At 35.6% G+C, this 22,512-nt stretch overlaps 2 protein-coding genes across 4 annotated transcripts; both read left to right on the forward strand.

The window, feature by feature from the left end:
* Window positions 1-446: 446 nt before the first annotated feature.
* On the forward strand, window positions 447-9,873 carry BuGZ (Bub3 interacting GLEBS and Zinc finger domain protein). Its single transcript, XM_034315548.2, has 6 exons — window positions 447-646; window positions 1,532-1,658; window positions 1,747-2,111; window positions 2,283-2,616; window positions 2,725-3,154; window positions 6,950-9,873. Exons 1-6 carry the CDS (start codon window positions 606-608, stop codon window positions 7,057-7,059), a joined length of 1,407 nt encoding a protein of 468 aa, XP_034171439.1. The 5' UTR covers window positions 447-605; the 3' UTR covers window positions 7,060-9,873.
* yellow-b (L-dopachrome tautomerase yellow-b) lies at window positions 7,131-22,220 on the forward strand. Of its 3 annotated transcripts, none has more exons than XM_076692612.1 (6): window positions 7,131-7,260; window positions 17,952-18,275; window positions 18,764-19,176; window positions 19,461-19,638; window positions 19,725-19,936; window positions 20,226-22,220. In XM_076692612.1, exons 2-6 carry the CDS (start codon window positions 18,002-18,004, stop codon window positions 20,523-20,525), a joined length of 1,377 nt encoding a protein of 458 aa, XP_076548727.1. In that variant the 5' UTR covers window positions 7,131-7,260; window positions 17,952-18,001; the 3' UTR covers window positions 20,526-22,220. The 3 variants fall into 3 exon arrangements, with proteins under 3 accessions (XP_076548727.1, XP_076548726.1, XP_076548728.1); XM_076692611.1 differs by lacking the exon at window positions 7,131-7,260 and adding an exon at window positions 15,117-15,900; XM_076692613.1 differs by lacking the exon at window positions 7,131-7,260 and adding an exon at window positions 15,919-17,679.
* Window positions 22,221-22,512: the final 292 nt, after the last annotated feature.

A 22,512-nucleotide genomic window follows, 5' to 3' on the forward strand; every position in this document is an offset into this window, starting at 1 on the left:
TATACAAATATATAATATATTTATTAAAATTAATGGTATGTAATGCAAAAATATTGAAGCTTGTATTCAACTTTGAAATTATAAAGTTTATATTTTTACAAAACTTATAAAAATATATGTAATGTTATTATATCAAATATCATAAACAAATTTAATTTATTTAATTCTTATTAAAAAGTAACTTGATTTATCTAATGTATAATTCTTTATTTTTCGTGATTATAATGTGGAAACACCGGAAATTATTTTTGTAATGAAAATATAATCAATTGAATGCGGTCTTTTCAACTATATAAAGTAAGTTGAAATCAAGCAAAATAATACCAGAAAATTTTGTAAACCATAGCTATACATATAAATAATTAGTAACGTGTTTGAAAAAAATTGAAATATGTAAGGAAAGGCTAGTGACTTTTATTTAACAGTATTGGTTACAGTTTCTTCCGTCAAATACGGAAAAGATGCAGTCGCCATTTTGCCATCATCGGTTTTTGCGTGTGTGTGCAGTGCAGTTTCTTCGGGACTAAAGTTCTTATTACGTAGTCACGAAGCGTTAATTGGCATATTTTTACTCATTTTGAATTGGTGAAAGTCAATAAAAAAGAATGGGACGTAAGAAGAAGAAGCAATCCAGGCCCTGGTGTTGGTATCCTTTTTCAAAATACCCTTCATTAGGGGATACTTTACGTAACTGTATTTTTAGAATATAAATTATGATTACAATTTCTGTTACTTACAAAATGAAGGGTACCTTAAGATTAACTTTACTCATGTTCTATAATAAACGTGTTATTTCTTAGTTTGGAAGTCGTTACTATGCTGTTGTCCACTTTTGACGCGCTAAGTAAAAGTGTATGACGGGTTAAAGTAACCAATTCTGAGAGAAATCGATATTTCGTTAGTAACTATATCCGGCTATATTTCTTTCATTACCATAAACAGATTTACTTATTAAATGAGCATTATTATGAATAAAGTAGATTTTACTTTAGATAAACATTCGAAAAGTTTCCATGCTATATTATTCAACACAGTATGCTTGAACAAAAGTATCAGATAAATTGGTATTTCATAATGTTACTTGGGTTTATTCTGTAACAGTGTAATAAAATGATAAGTGGAAGATAATATTGTATATCTTTTGTTTTTTAAATTGTTGTCATATGTAGCAAAAGATAGTTGCTTCAGTTGTAGAATGTAATTTTAGGTTGATATTAATTTTCTAATTAACAGAACAAATTATAAATGAAATAAAATTAAGGTTTTATAAGTTAATTTTACTCTATGTATCATATTTTTGTAGTAGAATTTATTGTTGTACAATGATATCCATGTAAACTAAAAATTTCATTGCAATTCTTATATATAAAGCGTTATGAGCTGGTATCATGGCATTATTACATATTATTGCGTAAATAATAATAATAATAATAATAATAATAATAATAATAATAATAATATAGCAATAAGTAATATATTGCGATAGAAGTTCAGTACAACTTATATAATTTTCCTTAATAAGTATATTCAGGTATTGCAATAGAGAATTTGAGGATGAAAAAATTCTCATTCAACATCAAAAAGCAAAACATTTCAAATGTCACATTTGTCACAAAAAGCTATACACAGGACCAGGGCTTAGTATACATTGTATGCAGGTAACGTCTAGATTTTTACTTAATGTAACATGCTAGTTAATAAGCAAGTAAAGAATTGAGAAATGATTGCTGACATAATATTTTCTAGGTACATAAAGAAGCAATAGATAAGGTACCTAATTCTTTGCCAAATCGTAGCAATATTGAAATTGAAATTTATGGTATGGAAGGTATACCACCGAACGATGCAAAAGAGCACGAGAGGCAAAGAAATGGAGGAAGACCTGGTTCGCCAAGTTCGGGCGAAGACGAACCTGTTAGAAAAAAGGCAAAACCGGAAGGTTTACTGGGTTCTGCGCCAGGTGCAATGCCAACAGGTTCAAATATGATGCCGGGCGTAATGCCAGGTATGGCAGCTCATCCTGGTATGCCACCCATGGGACAGTTCCCACCACCCATGCACCATATGATGGGACCTATGGGTCCTGTAGGTCCACCTTTTATGGGACCTGGGTATGTATAATTTATTCTTTTAAAAGCAGACAACGTGAAAGAAGAGTAACTTTTCTGATATTAATTTAATGCAAGTTAGGTAAATACAATCTAAAGTTTATAAATTTGTAAAATTATAAGAAAGGTAAATGAATATAGGGAGAACGTAATAAAGTTTACATTTCTTTATAGTATGATGCCTGGAATGCCAGGTATGCCACCAGGAATCCAACCACCCGTGTCAGGTGCATCCATACCACCGACACGACCATTATTCCCAAGTGCTGCAGCTGTTTCAACAGCTGCATCAACAGCAGTAACTTCTCCTCTGGGCACAGATTTTAAACCAATTACTTCGGTCGCGGGTGGATCTATAGGGCCAGTTAAGCCAACATTCCCTGCTTACAGTAATGCAGATAATAATACCAGTACTAGTAATAATGTTGGAAGCGATCAAAAAGTAAATCTTATAGCAACTACTAGTGCTGCTATTAAAATTATCCACCCCCCAGAGGATCTTAGTCTAGTAAGTTTATAGGTTCTTTATTTATGGATACCTGTTAACTGTGATAACAGTAAAAAGTAAGAAGTAAAAAGAAATGGTAATTATCGCATTTGATTAATCGTACTTTAGGAAGAAATTAGAGCAAGACTTCCAAAATATCAGCGACGACAAAGCGACGAAAGTCGAGCTGCACAGGCTGATGCTAATCAACAAGCTGCGGCATTGCAACAGCAGCAACAGCAACAACAACAACAACAGCAGCAGCAGCAACAACAACAACAGCAGCAGCAGCAGCAGCAGCAAGCCGTTGCTGCTAATGCAGCTGCTGCTTTTCAGGATCAACAGCAGCGGCAACAAGCTGCATTAAATGCCCTTCAGCAACAACAACAAAGATTTCAGAGACCTCCGCAAGCAGTAATGGTTCCTGCATCGGCAGCGATGCCTGTTAGTTCCGTTGCGTTGATGGCGCCGCTTATGCGGCCTACTATGACTTTAGCTGCACCAGCTCTGATTCATGGAGGTAACATGATGCGACCGCCCCCCATGGGCCTTCCACCAGGTAAGTCTCTATGATATAAAATGCTCGACTCTATATCAATGAGAGCACCCCATCAGTATCCATTAATCAACGTAAATATATGAATCACTCTTTTTTTTTTCTTTTTATATGTGCCCTTTTTCAGTATCTTACTTTGAATCTGTCGAAGATATGAAGTACGAAATTATTCCGTCTTTATCTCATCACGTTTGTAGTACTTTCATATAACAAATATTTCATTAATAGTTAAAAGTTTCACTTCGGAAACCGTAAACAGATCATGTTTAGCCATTTTGGTACGAGTTAAGACACATTTACATGTATATTATACATACAATTTGAAAATGACGATATTAACTATAGGTGGTACATTGTACATTTCATGGAATGTCTACAGCATATTTTGTTAATATATACTATATTTTTACTATTTGATTATAAAAATAAGCGATCTTCACTTACCATCTTAAATGAAATTTATAAATTTCTCCGTTAGAGAGATAACTTCGGACAATCATAAATTTACCCAAAAGCTTAAAGGTTGAATTTATCTTGATCCCATCGATTCGTTAGTATAGTATAGATAAAAGTCATAAAGATGTTGCCCATCTGACATACACCATATATAATATACCTTTGCACTTGGTTCATCATTATACAGCCCTTGCTTCCCGCTTCCCGACAACAAGCTAGACTTGCCCGATGGCTAGGAGTGTGTTATGGATGAACGAAAAATGACAGAGGAAGAGAAAGCTTAGATTTTGTTGGGGGGATCGGTTTAAACCAGGAACATTAGAACATGTTTCCAGAGCGTTCAGAAAGGAAAGGGGAAAATCTAAAGTATGACTGTTCAGATACTAACTCGCTCAAGATTCATCCGTATGCCAGAATCAACGACATCGTGTTTTGTACGTTTATATTTTAACGGTGCGTTTGCAGGGCGCCCAGTCACTCCTTGGTGAGTGTTGAACGAACCCAGTCTGGTTACTAAAACCGTGTTTTATACAAGCGCAACAAGGTTGGTCCTTAGCAATTAGCATGCGGTGACATGGCCTATCTATCTCTATATATTATATATATATATATATATATATATACATACACATATATATACATTATTATGTTTATTATTATTATTTATATTAATTATTAATTAAGATTATTATCATTGTCATCATGATCACATTAACATACATACAAATACACAAACACACACACACATATATATATATTTCTGTATATTTATATTATTATCACTGGGCAGGTGGGTCGAGCGGCCAACGATATTGCATCAGTTCTGATTCCTTCGACGCCGGACAGCCACACTTTGATTTTGGACACATCACGACCCTTCGGACGTGAAATATCTCCTCTTGAAACTAGAATATCCGGTATCAAAAGCACGATTAAGCTAGATTTATATATTTACAGTCGCGATGTACCTGCTTTTTCAATTTATAGAGACATCCGGGATTTATATACATATTTATAGACACGTTTTTTACTCTCTCGAACGGTGAAGATTCTGTTGCAAAATTGATTAGATTCTCGGCCGCTCGGCTGTTTCATCGTAAATATTGTTTTTTATTTTCTTTTTCGTTTCATTAGCTTCTTTATTCACTATCTCGACTTAATCATATTCTTCTTACGACTCACTTGCCATTACCTCGCCAACCGTGTTATCATCCTATTTCTTCATATTACTATATAGCTTGAAATCCTGGTGTTGTGATACAGTAGTGAAGAAAATGCTTTTTGGGCACGGTACTGTCAGTCGTTCGAAGTTGTCATTCTAAAAGAAAAAAGGGAACTGGTGTATAGTTTTGTTAATAATAATCCCTTCCTTCTTTCTATTCGATAAGGAACTTTTCTGTTCTGTTCGCTACCAGCGAATGTGATATTTCTTTTAGCAATATCTCTGAATAATTTTTCTAAAATTGAAATTTTCAATTGAAAAAAGATGGAAGGGATCATTTGTAATTGCCAGTGTTTTTTCTTACATGCGGTGTGTATAAGAGAAACGTGCAACAAGAACGAACGTAATGTATCTCCCTCACACCATAGCCTAGCTTTTGTGTCACACAATTAATTTTAGTTAAGTCGAATCAATTCACAGTAAGTAAATGATTTCACGTTATCCAGTTTATACGTATTTGATTATAACTCGTGTACACGAGTAATAGCAGTTGTGTTCTATCAAGCCGTTTAATTTAACATCGTTAAACGAGGGGATTGAATTTTACTCTGACTGAGTAAATATTATCAGAGGTACATTTCAAGGAAATACAGAATAGAGCAAGGTTTAGATTTAATGGGTACAAAAAGGGAGTTGAGTGTTCGAGATTAACAAACATCGTACGTAGATTAAAATTAAATAAAGTATAATATACAAAGTGTCTCAGAATAGTTGTACAAAGTAGGTTTTCTCAGGGAAAATGGGGATATAGGAAAAGCAAGAATTTTCAAAATTCTAATTTTGATGATATTAATATTGAAAAAAAAAAAAAAAAATATATATATATATATATATACTTCCTTTTCTTTCTTTTTCGAAGTCGGTTAAAAAAACATTTAGAAACCGAGGAAGCCTACAAAGGGGGATTGGGAATCCGGGGAAGCCTAGAGGGAGGACGCATCCTCATTTTCCCTAAAGAAAGCTGCTATGTTTGATACTGTATACTGCGAAAAGTGGAGTGTACAATTTTTTCGAAACACTTTGTATCGTGATTGAACATTTACGAAAGCGTTTTTGGAGCAGTGTCTCGGAAGATCGGCTGGCAGTCGAGCGATTCGCTCAAATTTCTAACGGATCAAACATCCGTATGAGTTTCCTTATTTGTATGGTGTGAGGTTTTGTGTGGTATCACCTTTTGTCAGTTTGTTGTGACTTGTATTTGCATATGCGGCACATTGCATGCTGAGCTCAACTCCTCGTATAGTTTGGTAATACGCAATAAGCATCGATCAAGTGCTAGGTAGACGTAGGTGGGCTGTCACTAAGGAACCCCCTACGGGTGTACAACGTAGTCCTAGAAAACTCAAATCTTTGTATTTTTCTTTTTGACTTTATTCACAAAAAAAGCGCATCATTAAGGTAGATAAAAAATCGACTTATTTGACGAATAAGTGTTTCCCTCCTTTCTATTCTCTTTTTCTTTCTTTCTTTTTTTTTTTTTTTTTAATTTACGGTATGTAAATTACTTAACAATTGATAATGATCTTCTTAATTTAATAATTGAGAAAGATTGCTTTTGTTAATTTGATGCGAGGAAACGTCATCGATCGGCTGTCAGGCAACTTCCCGTTCAGAAGAGCAAGAATTCTCTCGATTAGTTCGGAATATATTGGAAGAAATGCAATGAATTAACTTTTAATAAACGAATACTTCTAGCAATCGTTACACGTTCAAATGTTTCTTTCAAAATTCCGTAACTATCTTGTGGGTTACACTTTTGCTGAACGTTTACGCGGTTTCCAAAAAGAGAGCACGAAAATTTCTGTTCGAAGCGAAGCAGAGGACAGGGAGTATATGAAAGAGAAAAAGGGGAGAAAAGAGAGAAAAAGAAAAGAAAAAAAAATGGAGAGCAATGTGTGCATTTGAAATACGTGTACGCGCAACCATACACACGGTCCTAGACAGTATTGTTTATCTTGTATTTGACGAGTATTCTGTCGACGTAAGTACACAAGAAGACTATATTTACCGATTGTTAAAAAGATTGCGATATAAAGAGAATGTGGAAAAAAAAGAGGAAAGAGAAAGGAAGGGTGTTTCAGATTCTAAAGGAAATTAAGGGATTTTGTTGTCGTTTGCAGGAATGATCGGGGCATTACCGCCGGGCGCGATGCATCCGGCATTCGCAGCTCCAATGGGTTTCCCCGGTGCACCGATGTTGGCGCCGATGATGCATCCACGCTTCAGATGATCACCTCCTATGGACGGGCCCACCCCGCCACTGCACTTCGTGCTCTGGGCCCGCCCCTAAATTCAATTAGGGTCCGGACCTGACTGAGAAGAGGAAAGCAACAAGCACGCGTAAAACATGTTAGCTCGCGTGGAGATACACACTACGTTGATCGGCCGCGGCTGCACTTGACGCATCCTCTCCCACGAAGTCTTACACGAAGTTAGCAAACTCTTTGTTTTTTTTTCTCTCTTATATATCATTGCAAAAACATGTCACGTCAGTGCCTGAGAGGGTTAACCAGGTGCAGTGGAAACGGTCGGTCGTTTACAACTTCGTTTTTGCTGCCGGTAAACGCGTCGAATAAACGACTCTGTTCACTTTTTTTTTTTTTTTTTTTTTTTTTATACGTGTGGCTCAGTGATCATCGTACGTAGCTTTTCCTCGAAGAAGTTTGAACGCCAGGTGAGCAACGAGATCAGTCGGGTTTCTCTTTCATTCTTTGTGAAATGAATTTTGTTGTTCACTTAAAAGGACGACGACAAGGGTCGAACCCTTTTGATCGTCCGTTCTGTGGGTCCTTGTTATTATTATACGTGTCTGATAGTACCTGGTATTGAAATTTTGTAGTTAATAAAAATAAAATATGTTGTTGATGGCTGTACGAGCACGAAAGCTTTCGCGTAGGAGACTTCTATGAAATTGCACATAATTGATTGTTGGCAGAGTTATATAGAAGTGATTTTTACGTTGCTCGTGGTGACATCGATTAACTAAATCAGGCCCGGAAGGTGTAGATCTTTCGGCCTGATGAGTCTGTGTAGAAAGAATTTCTGAAAGGCCTTGCCCGTTTTATTTCACGGTAGACCGTTTCCACGCGCTGTTTCTCAGCCTCTGCACCAGTGTTCTCTTGGAGAGACGCGATCGCGGAAAGGTGACCCTTCACACTGCAGCCTATTAATGAAATTTATTTTAATTCATCTTTTAAGCATCTTATTATTTAATCAAACAGATGTTTTAAATGTTCCCTTATTAAAGATCTATTATATACATATATATCGTGTAATTATAATTTGTAAAATATCAGTTATTGTATTTATGTACATACGAGCTGCAGTGTGAATATTATGTTGCCTCAGGTTAGTTTGTCACAACTTTTATTTTAACGCTTCAGATCGAATCGATTTACTTTTGTAAAATCTGATCTTTCATATCAACAGTACAGAGAAAATTGTTTTTGAAATGTTTAATTTAAAGGGACATTGTATCTAAAATAACTTTTTATCAGAGATTGCTATTTTTTTGGTGATCTTATATACATTTTTCTAAATAGAATCTGCTCTATTTAAAAAATGTTTATAATTTAGAAGTTCAGATAAGCGTGATCTCGAATAATTTTAGGCGCGATCCTTTTTCTACGCGTTACTAAAAATAAAGTGACACTCGAGGCTCGTCTCGTTAGATAACTCATTCTGTATATATCTATAAAGAAATATTTTGGCAGCTGACACTAGTTACAACATTTTCTCGAGCGAAAATAAAAAGAACAGTAGGAGTAATTGTTTTACAATTTTCTGATTTTTCTGTACATACAAGGGTGTAGTCTATTCTTATATGCTGGTATTTGTTTCCACGTTGTTTAGTGATGGTTTCTTATATTTATTCGTTACCTTTCAAGCTGTATCAGAACGTTTTACTATACTATAGTCATTGTTCAATCCTACATTGTAATTTCTAACTGTAGTCATTGTAAATAATTACCATTGTTTGTATTTTAAAAATGTGTACACAAACTGTTATAAAAGTAGATAATTCTAGTTACGAGATAAAGAAAGTCGAGGGGGAACCGAGAAAAGTATAAATTAGCACGGAAATCAAAACTATTAAATTATTATTAATTAGGTAGAGAAGATTAACAAATTGAAACTGAATCATGATAATGTGAATTTTCCTTCAGAAAAGCGTTGTAGCTGATCAGGTTGCCAAAATTGTCTGGTGCATCAACAATTTTCAGTCTTGTAGACAATATTATATTATAATTAATTGATTGGGAAGAAAAAGTCGATTCGATCTGAGAAAGCCCTCTTCCTTTGCAAGGAACATGTTGGCGACGCATGAGTGAGTGGTAAGTACGGAGGGTGCTCACGAAAATCGACATCAGCTCTCTCTACACTCGACTCACGCCGTTTTCTTTACTTTATCCTCAAATTCAGTCAAATTATCAATGTTCCGATCATCGAGTTCGACCTTTTCTTTCCGTTGGAAATATTTAGAAAAAGTGATTTATCCTTCCTGCGATCCTGATTGGATCTCATTATCAAACTCTACGATCGGACGAATAATTTACCAATCTTTTGAAAAATCTCCTAATTTTTCCTCTTTCGTTTTTCCTTTATTTTCTATTTCTATCGTTCTATTATCATTTTCCTCAGGGTGTCTATTGATAGCAATAGAAGGTCTGTGCAAGCTCACTTAGAAAGAACACCTGCCGCGTAAATGTATCGCGGTTTTGGTAATCGTAGTCTGCGACAAGCATTAAAAAAAGAAAAAAACAAAGAAATGAAAAAAGAGCGAAACGATGCTCGTAGAATCGCTTTGTATCGTAGGTGATGTCGAATCTTTCATTGCGGAGATTCCAATCGCCAAGGCTCTCGAACTTTTCATACGTTTCATGCTTTCAGACGAAAATGGAAGTCGGCACACGACAAACGAAAGTGTTACGAAAGTGTGGCGAAGACGGTGCAAGAGGAGGATGCAAACTCTAGAAAACAAAACAAAAATCTAAAAAAAATAAAAATAAAAAAAATAAAAAAAAAAAAAAAACGAAAAAAGAAAGCCACGAGACTTTTCTGCTCGTTGCTTGTTGAAAACGAGACTATGAAATCTAACGAAAGCATTGTTCGTTCACGTGTTTGAACCACGTGAGAAGTACGTGCGAATCGTCTTTCAGTTCCCCGAACCGGGAACCTCAACCTCAGTAGGCACCCTGTTTGTCTATTCTTTCACTCGACTTCTACCACTACTTCGAGAAAACAAAAAACTATGTGAAAACATCATTACCGCGCCGTACAACACGTGTACGTACCTTAAACAAACAGAGAAAAAAAAAAAAGAATGAAAAAATGAAGGAAACTACGCATTGTTATGAGTACACTTCATTTTCAGGGGGGGTTGTCTTTCCGAATCGCGTCTTTCTGTCGTTCGCATCGCGATCGGTCGCTTTATCGAATACCTCGCGTTGCAAGAAAAACGGTGGAATCTTCGAGCGTGGTTTCTTTCGATTGCACGATTCGGCAGGACAATCTTGTCGCAGAATTGGACATGTAGAAGTTCTGTTATTTATTGAGTGTCACATTATCAACTTGTTCCGAATAAAGACGTTCTGTGGAAAGCTCGAATGATTGGGCATAGTCTGTCGTTCTGGGACACGTTTTCGTTCGAAGAGGTATCACACGTCTCCGAAGGGAATCGTAAATAGTAGTTTCGTACACGAGTAAACTTTGTTGTCTGTAACGTTCCTTTAACTTTGTAGCTACAACGGTCTTTTTTATCGCGTAGTCTTCGTTCTCTGAAATAAAAGTCAAAGTACCTGTCGATAAAGTAGTAAACTAGTTACCGACTGTGCCGTAGCTACAGGGTTGACAATCTTTTTAGCATTATTTCGTTTTTCGTCTTCTTTTCATTTTTTACGTTCTTTCTTATCAGTAGAAAATTGTACGTTGATGAATTTCTTTCTCCCAGAATGACGGGCGACAGCCACATATTGTTTCAACCAATCACAGCTCTGATCGCTGTTGGACCTAATCGGTCCCTTGCCCGAAGGCAGGCGATTGTTTGGACCTACCGTCCTAGGGTCGAGGTACCTGTTCTCTTCTCGATTATCCGAATCGATTACCATTTTTATTGCTTTCGAAACGCTTTTGCGACACGGTCTAGTTTGCGGGAAGAGAGAAAAGGAAAGAAAGTGAATCGGGAAGTAGCATGGTCCTTGACTGAACGGACGCGTGGCTGGACCGAGAAACAATATATCAATCGTAATCGGTAATGAGTCGCGGGTAAATCGTATTAACCGACTCGATCGTTCGAAACGTTGAAACGAGAGAATACAATTTACTAATTAAAATCTAATTTATTGACTTTCTCAACAATTTTTAAATTACCGATCTCATCTTCTTATTATGATAATTTCGTTCGCGATAGCGTTTCTCTCCTAAGATTTTCATTAAGAAATTTTTCTCAATGAAAACTGATTGTCTTTGGCTTGTATCTCTTGTTCGACATTTCGATCGTTCGTAGAATGCTTAGCTGGCTCTCTGTGTGTATATCGATACATCTGTATCTTACGTTGCGCAACGAACCTTCATTATCCTGTTCCTTTTTTTCGCTAATAATGTCTTTCCACTTGGTGACAGCGGATGCACGATATTCGCTCGTGGGGATCGCTTTGCTCGAGGAACCGGTAACACGGTGGCTCTTTGTCATTCTAATATCCTTATATCCGTCGCGGCTCCAGGCATTGGAAATTAAGTGCTACCTTAATGATTACCACACGTTTCATTATCTTTCTTCATTTTCTCGCACATTTTATTTTGTGTATTCCTTTTATCAATACAATCTTGCATATTTTAATCGCAAACCTTTCTACTCGATGGATACGTAAAAATAGTCATATCTTCTTTCCTTTTTTTTTTTTTTTTAAATATTTCAATTGAATTTTTTAAATACTTTTCAATGGAAGATTACTGTAAGTTTGTTCGATTAAACGTTGTTGTTGTTATTCATTTTTATTTATTATTATTATTTTTTTTATTGTTACGAGACTGATGTTATCAAATCGAGCTTTTAGGTCGCACTTTATTCCTGCGCGGACCGCTTATCAGAACTTAGCAGTAGTCTCTACTCTTCTATAGCATTGTTGTTTTCAGCCGACTGCGCCTGAGTAGAATGGACAATATTGTCGAAGAGCAAAAAGAAGAATAAAAAAGCAAAAGAAATAGAGAGAAAGGGGTGACAATTACACCTGTATCTCGTTAAAACACGATCAATAAATGACAGTTGTTTTATAAAAATACACCAGGCGGTGCATCGTGGTCGAGATCATCGTTATTTTTGTTATTCTTTCAGGAAGAAACGAATGAATTTTTGTATACATTCGATTACTTATCGTTTTATAAATCGATGATTTCGATCCCGCTGTTGCAGATCTTTCTTTTCTTTTAGTTGTTAAGTCGAAATGTTACCCAGCATATCATTAAAACGTATTCAGTTTTTAGATGCTGTTGCTAAACGTATTCGAAATACACTCATTCTCAGTTAAATATGTAATTAGAACACGAAGGATGAAAGAAAAATTGATATATTATTAAAATTATATCAATGATTGAAAATAACAATTCAATCCTTACAAGTACCATTGGTAATTCAGATTTTTCCTAAATTCAATTTTTAAATACATTTTTCATTATTTTTTTTCTAACTTTTGTAAGAAGAAATTTTCGAGAATCTGAAGAATATTCACACATAGTACACGATTACATTTATGGTGGATTGATTAGTAGCGAAGACCTAAAGGTGAATAGGTGAATGGAACGTTGGTAGCTGAACTTTTGAAACGAAATTACTAGTGGAAGCATAATGAACGATCGATGAACCTATTTGCCTGAAGTAACGAGTTGGATGTATTACTGAAATCCAAACTCTTTCTCCTGTACATAATAAACATGTGGATCTATGTATAGGGTGATCCATGCAACAGGTACAAGCTATAGCTTTAAAAAGAGAAAATTTTGTAAAATGGATTTGTGTACTTTATTATATATCAATTGAATCGTTTTTTGTTCTCTACAAAAAAGTATTAGGGTACTTGGGTCGAAAATTGATTAGTTCAGAAGATATCCTAGGGAGAGACTTGGGGCCTTCCAACTTGAAAACATTTTTTTAGAATTTTAGAATTTCCTTGGCGTAAATCGATGCATATTGTTATTCTCTACAAAAAATTATTAAGGGATTTGGGTCGAAAATCGAATATTTAAAAAAATATCTTAGGCGGAAACAGGGGGAGCCTAATGGTCTCTCCCTAAGATATCTTCTAAATCAATAAATTTTCAGCGTAAATACTATCATATTTTCTTGCAGAGAATTAAAAAACGCTTTGATTGATATATAATAAAGTACAAAATTCCATTAAAAATAAGGAAGAAAATGAAGATGGCTTTGAAATCTTTGAAATGCCTCCATTTTCGGTACCGATACATACATCACGTGGTACTTCATTCAACACCATTTAATTTTTACTGATGACATTTTATTTTACCTTGCTGTTCAAGAGTTATAGCTGGTCCCAGTTGCATGGAACACCCTGTATATGAAGAGTGTTCTATGAGAAACAGGCCTGATTAACATTTTCATGCGTGAACATTTACATAATGATGATAGTAATTGAGGAAATATGAAAAAAAAATAGACTGTGTATTTTCAGAATTGGAACACGTTTTTGTTATGTCAAATTAGAAAAATCTAATAATTAGTGTCAGATGTTAGAAGAAGCGGAAATGACAAGTTGAATGGGATCCTCTAACGGGTAGTAACGGAACTTAATTTCGTTATTTTCGTCATCGAGTTGCTTGCAATGAAATTTAATTACAACTTAACGAACCGGAGCCGTTGTAACGAGGCTAATCATCGTAATGGCAACAAAAGGTTCTGTTAACGGATTTAAAGCACGGTGCAACTGCACATTCCACGTTTTCATGCAAAACCGTCACACGATCACGAAAGTGAAAGTAAGCTGCATAATACGGACTATCCAATCGACCTCGAAATCGTGCAACAGCTCGCTCGACACGATGCTTAAAGTCAAACCTGTTCAAAGAGAAACAGAGGAGCGGTTCTATCAGACTGATCACACGATAGAAAAGGCTATAAAAATCTCTTCTGTTCGAAGAAGCATCCGCTATTCGTACTGCGATCAATTGTGTTCGATCCACGGTACTAGTTTATGCATTTATAAATACTATTGCATATATTTGTATAAATGTTCGTTAATCAATATGCCGGTGTATGTAGGTGTACCCATTACATAATAAGTAGCTTTTAGTCATCTTTGAGAGATGACAGTGTGATCTCCTTTGATTTTAATTTAAAAAAATGAAAAGCAAAATTACATTACTTTTATCTTATATTTTTTTTTTTTATTTTGATTATTATGGAATTATACATATACCTACTTATTCATTATTTTAGTAAGATTCATTTATCTTTTTTAGATAAATATTATAAATGAAATGAAATTGATTTTTTTTTTTATATAACATCAGACAGTTTGTAATACAAATCGATGTCTGACCGAAATACAAATAACAGGGGGATCTCACGAAGAAGAACAATCGTCCGTAAAGACATTTTGCATACAATCTTCGGTTCAGCGTTCTAACAACTTTCACTTGAAATTTACGTCAAAGGGAAGTGAACCAACAGATAAATCAGCTTACAATTAAGTTTTCTTCCACACTATGTGCTCTGTTTTATATTAGTTTTTTATTCTGTTCGTTAGTCGTGAGAAAGCCACCGTGTCGTATCTTCTGCCACGTTTCGCAACATCTTATTGTTAGAGGATGAGCCGCAGGTTCATCAATTTTCCTTCCAACTGTTTTTTTCTCTCTAACAGCCTGCATATATCAGAGGAGACTAGAAAGTTCATTCCAGAAAACGGATAAAAACGTCGCGTAAGTATAGCACATTAGTTTCCTTCCTGTTTTTTCCTCTGACAATGAGTTTTTTGAGCCGCAATGAGTCATGGAAAACGCCTTGTAAATCACCGTACCTTGTCTTTGAAAATAGGATGCGGAGATAAGCGAAATCGTTTACAAGTGAAACAGAGTTGAAGGCGTTCAGAGTTTACAGCTGAAATTCTGGAAGGCGTTCGAAAGAAACGGAGGATAAGTTTCCGAATGGCCCCACCAAAATTGAGAGTTCAGGTTCGGTATACATATAACCTAAATTGACTACCAGAAACCGATTAAAATTGGTTTCAGAGTTGGGTGTCTTACCGTTTTTTGTACAATTTGATTGATATATAATAAATTGTCGTGGTAAGAAATTTTTGTACAATTTTGGGACTATGCGCTATTCGATACTGCGCATATATCTAACCTAATCTAACGTAACCTAGCCTTACCACGATATCTCGAAAACGGTAAGACATCCAGCTCTGAAACCAACTTTAATCGGTTTCTTGTAGTCAATTTAGGTTGTATACCGAATCTGAGTTCTCAAATTTGGTGGGGCCATTCGGAACCACAGCCGAAGCGGATGACCATAGGACACCTATAATCCTTGTGTAGTTGATCAATTGGTTAATTTATATATGTATATTTCCAAATTATAGGTACAATTTTTTCTAAATAAACGTAAGTATCTATTTAACTTTCAACTGAGGGTTTCTTGAACCAACGACACCTGAAAATAGACACACATGACTGGTATTAAAGATGAAGAAGACTGTTGTTCCTTGCAAATTCTACGCTCGTTCGCATAAGAGTAATGACCTGAGGATGGAAGAAAGAATTCCTGGAACTTTTTGAACAATTCATGCGCTACAGTACTTTTGTCGTTCCATTCCACTACGTAACAACGTAACAACGTCACAGTTAGCGGGGAACGCGACGAATCACGGTGTTTTAACTGGTCTGCCGAGCGGATCGGTACTCGAGGAGCCTTGAACGGTATCCAAACGGTACCGCCAGGAGAACGTCTTTCATTTTCCCGACGAATTCTCAGTTTGTCGTGCGTTCTCGTCGAGACAGTAGCTCGCTCCTTTTGTATTTCACCAACCTCTTGTCGGCCTAAACAATTGGCATACGGGTAAATACAGTGATTCGCACGTTCCTTTCTGTCAGACACGCGACATTTCTCTCTGTAGGATATTTAGGATTCTTTAAAGGGTATCGATAGTACGGCAGTACTCTATTATTTCTAATAGAGATTGTATAGTGTGTTTGTGTAAGGTAGTTCTATTAGACGGTGTGATACAGGTGTGATCATGGGTGTATATGGAAAGCAGTTGCATAATCTCAGGAGAGATGTAAGAAATTTGGAGGAAGTGATTTTAGGTGGAAACATGAATTAGAATTTAATTTTTAAATACAAGTAGCTTCTTTTTTCAGAAGAAACAACTTTAACCCTTTGCGGACGATCGACGCATATGTGTGTTCAAACATAATTATTATAGTAATTTTTAATTCCGCACATGTTGCATTATATTCTTGATACAAATAGGGCTATAATGGTAGACAGTAAAGATTTATAATATTTCTCAAAAGAGTTAAAGATCCGGGTGTCATCATTAAGTAATGCCATTAGACTTTTCCATCTTATTCTTCTCGCTTATAAAAACAAAAGCTTTGTACATGAATAATTAACTTCAAGACCGGATTTAAATTTCTGAGGTTCAGGGCTGTAAAACCTAGAGGGGCATCCTTGGTTCAAAAATTGATATTTATTTTAAATAACATTAAATAATATTTAATCACAAATGGAACTACCTCTTTCTTTCAAATATTTTATGAAACAAACCAGCGATATATATATATTTTTTATTTTTAATTACTTTTATCCTTCAACTTTTGTATCGATGCATCTTTCATTGTATACATCTTTCATAATTAATCTGGTTTAAGTAATTCGTAATTAAGGTTCAACAGTGTATTCTGTTGTGAAAATGCATTAATTTGAGCAGATCCAAATGTGTTAAGAACAATTCCGATTTACGCGATATCGTATTGTAACAATTGGTTGAGAAATTCCCTCGCACCTTTCGTGTGACGTTGCGTCACCGGGTGTTGCATCAAAAACGAAAGATTTCTTTCTCCGTGGACGAAGCATTAGTAAATACCATTGAAAAATTCTCAGGCATTGTGTTTAATCCGCGTAAACACTTCCTACTTAAGTTTAATTTTTAACGCGGTCTTTTTATAACGAGTCTCGTAAAATACGAAAAATCACAGTCAACCACCGTTCCTTATAACTCACATCAATTACGAGGTAGTCTGATTTCAGTTTAAGCATGTACGGAGCTCGGTCTCTTACGTATCTCTGTCAACAACATAACACTGAAAAGCAATTATGCATACAATTAAATGCAACGATCAAGGAAGTAATTTGCATAAGTTTACACATCACTGCGTATAAGAACAGGCGCGTGTACGTATGAATCAGATGCTTTATTTAACTCGCATCATGTACAGAGTCATTTTACAAATGGAAGCAAGGGTTTAATTGTAAATAAAATAAAAAAGAGATAAAAGGAAAATTTTGTTCAATACATAGAATTGCTGATAAAAATTTTGATCTGTGACACCTAGTGTATACAGTATTTATTCTCGGTTGTTCTGCTGGTACCAAGTTAGCATAATGCGAGGAGGTAGCAGGCAAAGATAGTAAATGGTGGGACAAAGACAGGCATTGCCACCCCCGACACAAAATGGCGTTGTACTAATAATTCTTTGCTTACAATTCCTTAGATTTTAATATCAATTGAAACGGCTGAAATATTTTCAATTTTACTTTTAATAATGTCAATTTTAATACATTAAACATATTTTTGATGGTATCCACTCTGTCTGGCTGCGTAGCTCTACACGTGTAAGTACCTGTAGGCCTTTTAAGGTCTACGACCTACAGCTTACGGCAATCTGTCGCCAATTAACGCCCATTCATTAGTCGCGTGTCATTTCAACCTGCACGCATCTATGAAGAATTTTTTTTCTTCTTTTTTTTTGTACTTATATGTATAGTTGTGTACTTACAATTAGTTACAAACATGTAAATACTTTATATAATCATTTAAGATAATTATGTAATTACTCTTCGATCGCGATGATTAATTAAAGTCTACTGGTAAATGATATTTGTAGCATCAAGGTGCAAGGGAAGAAGATAAAATACAGGAAAGAAGTACAGAAAAATGCAGACCAGCTCGACATTCCTATTCCTGAATATCTTTCTTTGCTTTTGTCTTTGGAAAATCGTCGTTGCCGACGACAAGCTGAGGGTTGCTTTTCAATGGAAGCAACTCGAATACGAATGGCCGAGCAACAATACCAAGCAGCTGTTTCCAGGATACAAGCAAGAGGACAACCTACCCCTTGGCCTCGAAATTACTAGTAACAGGATTTTTGTCACCGTTCCGAGATGGAGGCTCGGAGTTGCAGCCAGTTTAAATTATTTCTACATTAATGGTTAGTGTATTATTTATCGCTACGGTGAATTATCTATACGTATCCGATATCTGCCCACAAGTTTTGTGGTTTCCTGTTCTCAAACTAGATTTTACACTCTCGATTAGTTCCGTGACTTTCGAAAGTGTTTTTGCGATATGCTCGATTAGCAACTACCAACTTGTTACGTAATCTTGTGTTTACCGCTATTTTACCGTAGTACATGTACGGGTAACTTATCTACGTAGCTAAACTAAAGTAATTATTAAATGATAATTGTTATTAATATCTGCTAATAGAGCCGGCCCTAGGAATTTATCCATTCCGTGCAAGTGCACCTGTTGCACCGTCGCGTCGGTTAAACCGATCCTGGCTACTAGGGGTGAACGGGGAGATTAATGACATTACGGGCTCTAATTATAATTAATTAAGCCTGAAATTCCCGAACTCCCGATGGCCAATCCGTCTCTGCTGTATACTAACGCCTATTAACGATAAAATTGTTTCAGATACTCGTGAATCTCCTACTTTGATTCCTTACCCTTCGTGGGAAGCGCACCAATACAAGGATGAAAATGTACCAGAGATCATTTCCACATTTCGAATTCGCGCAGATCGTTGCGAAAGACTGTGGGTCCTCGACACGGGATTCACCGATATTTTAGATAGTCCGGAACAACAATCATCACCGGCGTTGCTCGTATACGATCTAACGACCGATCGATTGTTACGAAAATTCGTTATTCCAGAGGATCAAAGAACACCTGATTCTCTTTTCGCCAATATCGCTATCGAAGATTATTCTTGCGAGGACGCTTATGCTTACCTAGGCGATCTGGGTGGACCAGGGCTCGTAGTTTATTCATGGAAGATGGGTAAATCGTGGCTCGTCAAACATCATTTCTTCCATCCTGATCCTCAGGTTAATATCTTCGGAATAATAGGAAATTTACAATTTTTTAATTTAAATATTAATAGCATTAAAAATGAATAAAGATCTAAAAGATCAGTGGCGTAATTAGGTAGCGGCCAAGAGGAGCTTGGACCCTAAAAACGAGTTCTAAGATTTTAAAATCTTAAGATCCTAAGATTTTAAGATTCTAAAATTCTAAGATTCTGAAATTCTATGTGGCATCGAGTCATCTAAGTACTTATTAACAAAGAAATTGTACAACCCAACAAGCTCTTCCTTTTCTTTTTACGTAGGGTGGAGAGTTCAATGTATCAGGGATCTCGTTTCAATGGACGGATGGGTTGTTCGGTATGAGCCTCGCACCCACAGGTGATGGATACAGTACCATGTATTTCCATCCATTATCCAGTAGCATGGAGTTCTCAGTCAGTACTAAGCTGCTTAGAGATCCTCAACGTGCCACTTCTTCGGGTGACTAATATAACCACTTCGTTTATACCATTCTTATAGCGCACAATATGGAAAACTGCATTCAGTGTTTTTATAATGAATTTCAGAATATTTCCACGAGTTCTATGCTCTAGGATCTCGAGGACCGAATGGTCAAAGCAGCGTCAGCTTTTTGGACCCAAATACGGGTGTTCTTTTCTATGCATTGACCAACAAGAACGCTATCGCCTGCTGGAGACCCCAAAATACGTTCATGATCCAGCAACAAGATTTCATTTACATGGATAACGTTACAATGATCTTTCCAAATGATTTAAAGGTTTGTATGCCTCCACAGGTATAGTAGCAAGCAGTATTCGTGTTGCGACATTTAAGTGACAACATCTTCATTGGCGTAATTAGCTAGGGTCCAAGGTGGGCCTAGTCCATCACCATTTTTTAATTTTAAGATTAAAAAATTTCAGATTTTCTACATTTCAAAATTATAAAATTACAAATCTTCAAAATCTCAGAATTCCAAAATTTCTAAAGACTCTCACCCATTCCGGAAGAAGGTCTAAGTTACGCCAATGGACATCCTTCGATTGACACTTTCTTTTTTCTTTTAGATTGACCAAAATGGCAATATTTGGGTGCTGTCGGACCGTCTGCCTACATTCATGTACCTCCGCTTAGACCCCGAAGACTACAACTTCCGAATTCTCAGAGGCTCTACCAAAAACGCCATAGAAGGCACCGTCTGTTCGATGAACCCACCTCCAACCACGAACATCCCACGTGGTGTTTTTCCAAACTTACAAAACACAATCACTTCAAAAGCACCTGTGCTCTCCGGTTGCACGAAAAATTCCGAATTGAGCTTAGTCTCGATAATTGCCTGCGTGCTCATTCTGAGAAGGTTCATTTGATGTGTCACATTTCTAACGTAGCAGACGGCTGTAAAAGTACTTATGCTAAAGTTTCGTCCTTCGAAACACCGAGAACGCGAATTTCTAAAGAACAGGACAGGGGTGTCGGGCATATAAGCGGATCCCCATTCGCAAAGCAGCGAAAGATTCTTGAGAAATATTGAAAGATGCTTAGGTAACTGATCGGATAACAAAGTCAGGGAGAATCATGCGGGAATTTCTTCTAACTCGTGACATAATCGAATGGAAATTGAGTACACTGATACCGGTCACGACGACCCGGTTTCCATAAACGTTCCCGGCAATTGGATGTTCCAGATTTAACGAGTTGGAGTAGAAACTAAGTTACAGAAATATTTTCTTACTGTTTCAGATACATACAGTGGGTGATGAAATTATTAGAGCCATGGTATGAAAAATGGGTTTTTCGTGTTTCTGTAGAAATAGAGCCACAATTTTAAGGTTTTTACATTGTGTAACTTTTAATCAATAATTCTCCACTATTAATATACAAAAAAATATTTATAAAAATAAATAAATACATTTAAAAGATTATATTTACACATGTATGTTAGTATTTCGTAAAGTCGCCTCTTGCTGCAATTACTGCCTCAATGCTTTTCGGCGTACCTTCGATGCATTTTAAGTAATTCATTTTGATTGCTTTACTTCTGGCCCATACTTTTATCAGATGTTCAATCAATTGACATTCATTATTAATATTAAATGTTCCTATAAATTTTCGATGGGGTTGAGGTCCAGAGAATTTCCAGGCCCAAGAACTTTCACTTTTTTCAACTGTGTATCATAACTTTACAAGCATCAATACATCATAAAAAAGTAACAAAAACTCTGTTTAACTCAGTTTTTATTTAAGAATTAATCATTTTTATGTAAAATCATCAGTTTATGTAAGTGGCTCTAATAATTTCATCACCCATTATATATCGAGAATTCGAAACACGATATACTGCTATTTTTGGTGATAGTAATTTTCCTGTTATCAGAAATATTATTCAAAATATTGATCATCTAATATTTCCCCATAATCGTTACATAAGATGTTTTCCTTGAATTGTTTATTTCCTGTGTGTAAGTATTTATATCTTTTAAAATTTCTTCAAAGAGCATTAGAAAAAGTATTGAAATATAGTTAAGGTATTTTTGATAGAATATATTTAGTATATGTTAGAATCAGGACCAGATTAAGATTTTTGGGGCCCATCCAGAAATAAACTTGGTTCAAAAATTGAAATTTACTTTAAATAAGATTAAATAATATCGTAAAGAAAAAGAGCAAGAGTAACAAGAGTAAAAAGGAATTTAATTCAGTAGGCTTATAATGGGGCCCTGGAGAGTGGGTGGAGCTGAGTGCACCCTTGCTGGCTGCAGCCCCCCTTAAACCTCATCTTAATCTGGTGCTGGTTCGAATTGTATGTATATGAGTATTTAGAAACATTGAAGTAGTTTTGTATATATGTAAGTATTTATAAGTACATATTATAATGTCATCGATGGTCCTACCTTAAATTAAATTAAATAGAAAAATTTGGTAGTTGTGCTTAATGTAATTTTGTATTGCCTCTTCAATTGTAGGCATGAATCTTGGCTGCATGATCTTTTTATTGGTAGAAAATAATTTCCATTCTAGTACCTGCAGTAAAAAATAAATAAAATTGGATTGATTTATTTTAATTACAGTATATGTAGATATTATATTTATTCTTCTTTTATACAAAAATAAAGATTATTATTATTGGGAATTTTTATGAATATTCATAAATTGTTCCTTGTTAGTAAATAGATATGTATTTACGGTTATAAAATTGGGTAGGTAAGTACTTATATTTTTATATGTACGTACAAGGTGTAAATTAATTACTTGTAAATGATCGTTTCCTTAGTGATTATAAATGTAAGTAGATAACGTGACTGTAATATTCCACTGAAAATGAATGTGTGTAAACGAAAGAATTATTTTTCCCTT

Source organism: Osmia lignaria, chromosome 15 (assembly GCF_051020975.1).
Source record: "Osmia lignaria lignaria isolate PbOS001 chromosome 15, iyOsmLign1, whole genome shotgun sequence".
Classification (NCBI taxonomy): Eukaryota; Metazoa; Arthropoda; class Insecta; order Hymenoptera; family Megachilidae; genus Osmia; species Osmia lignaria.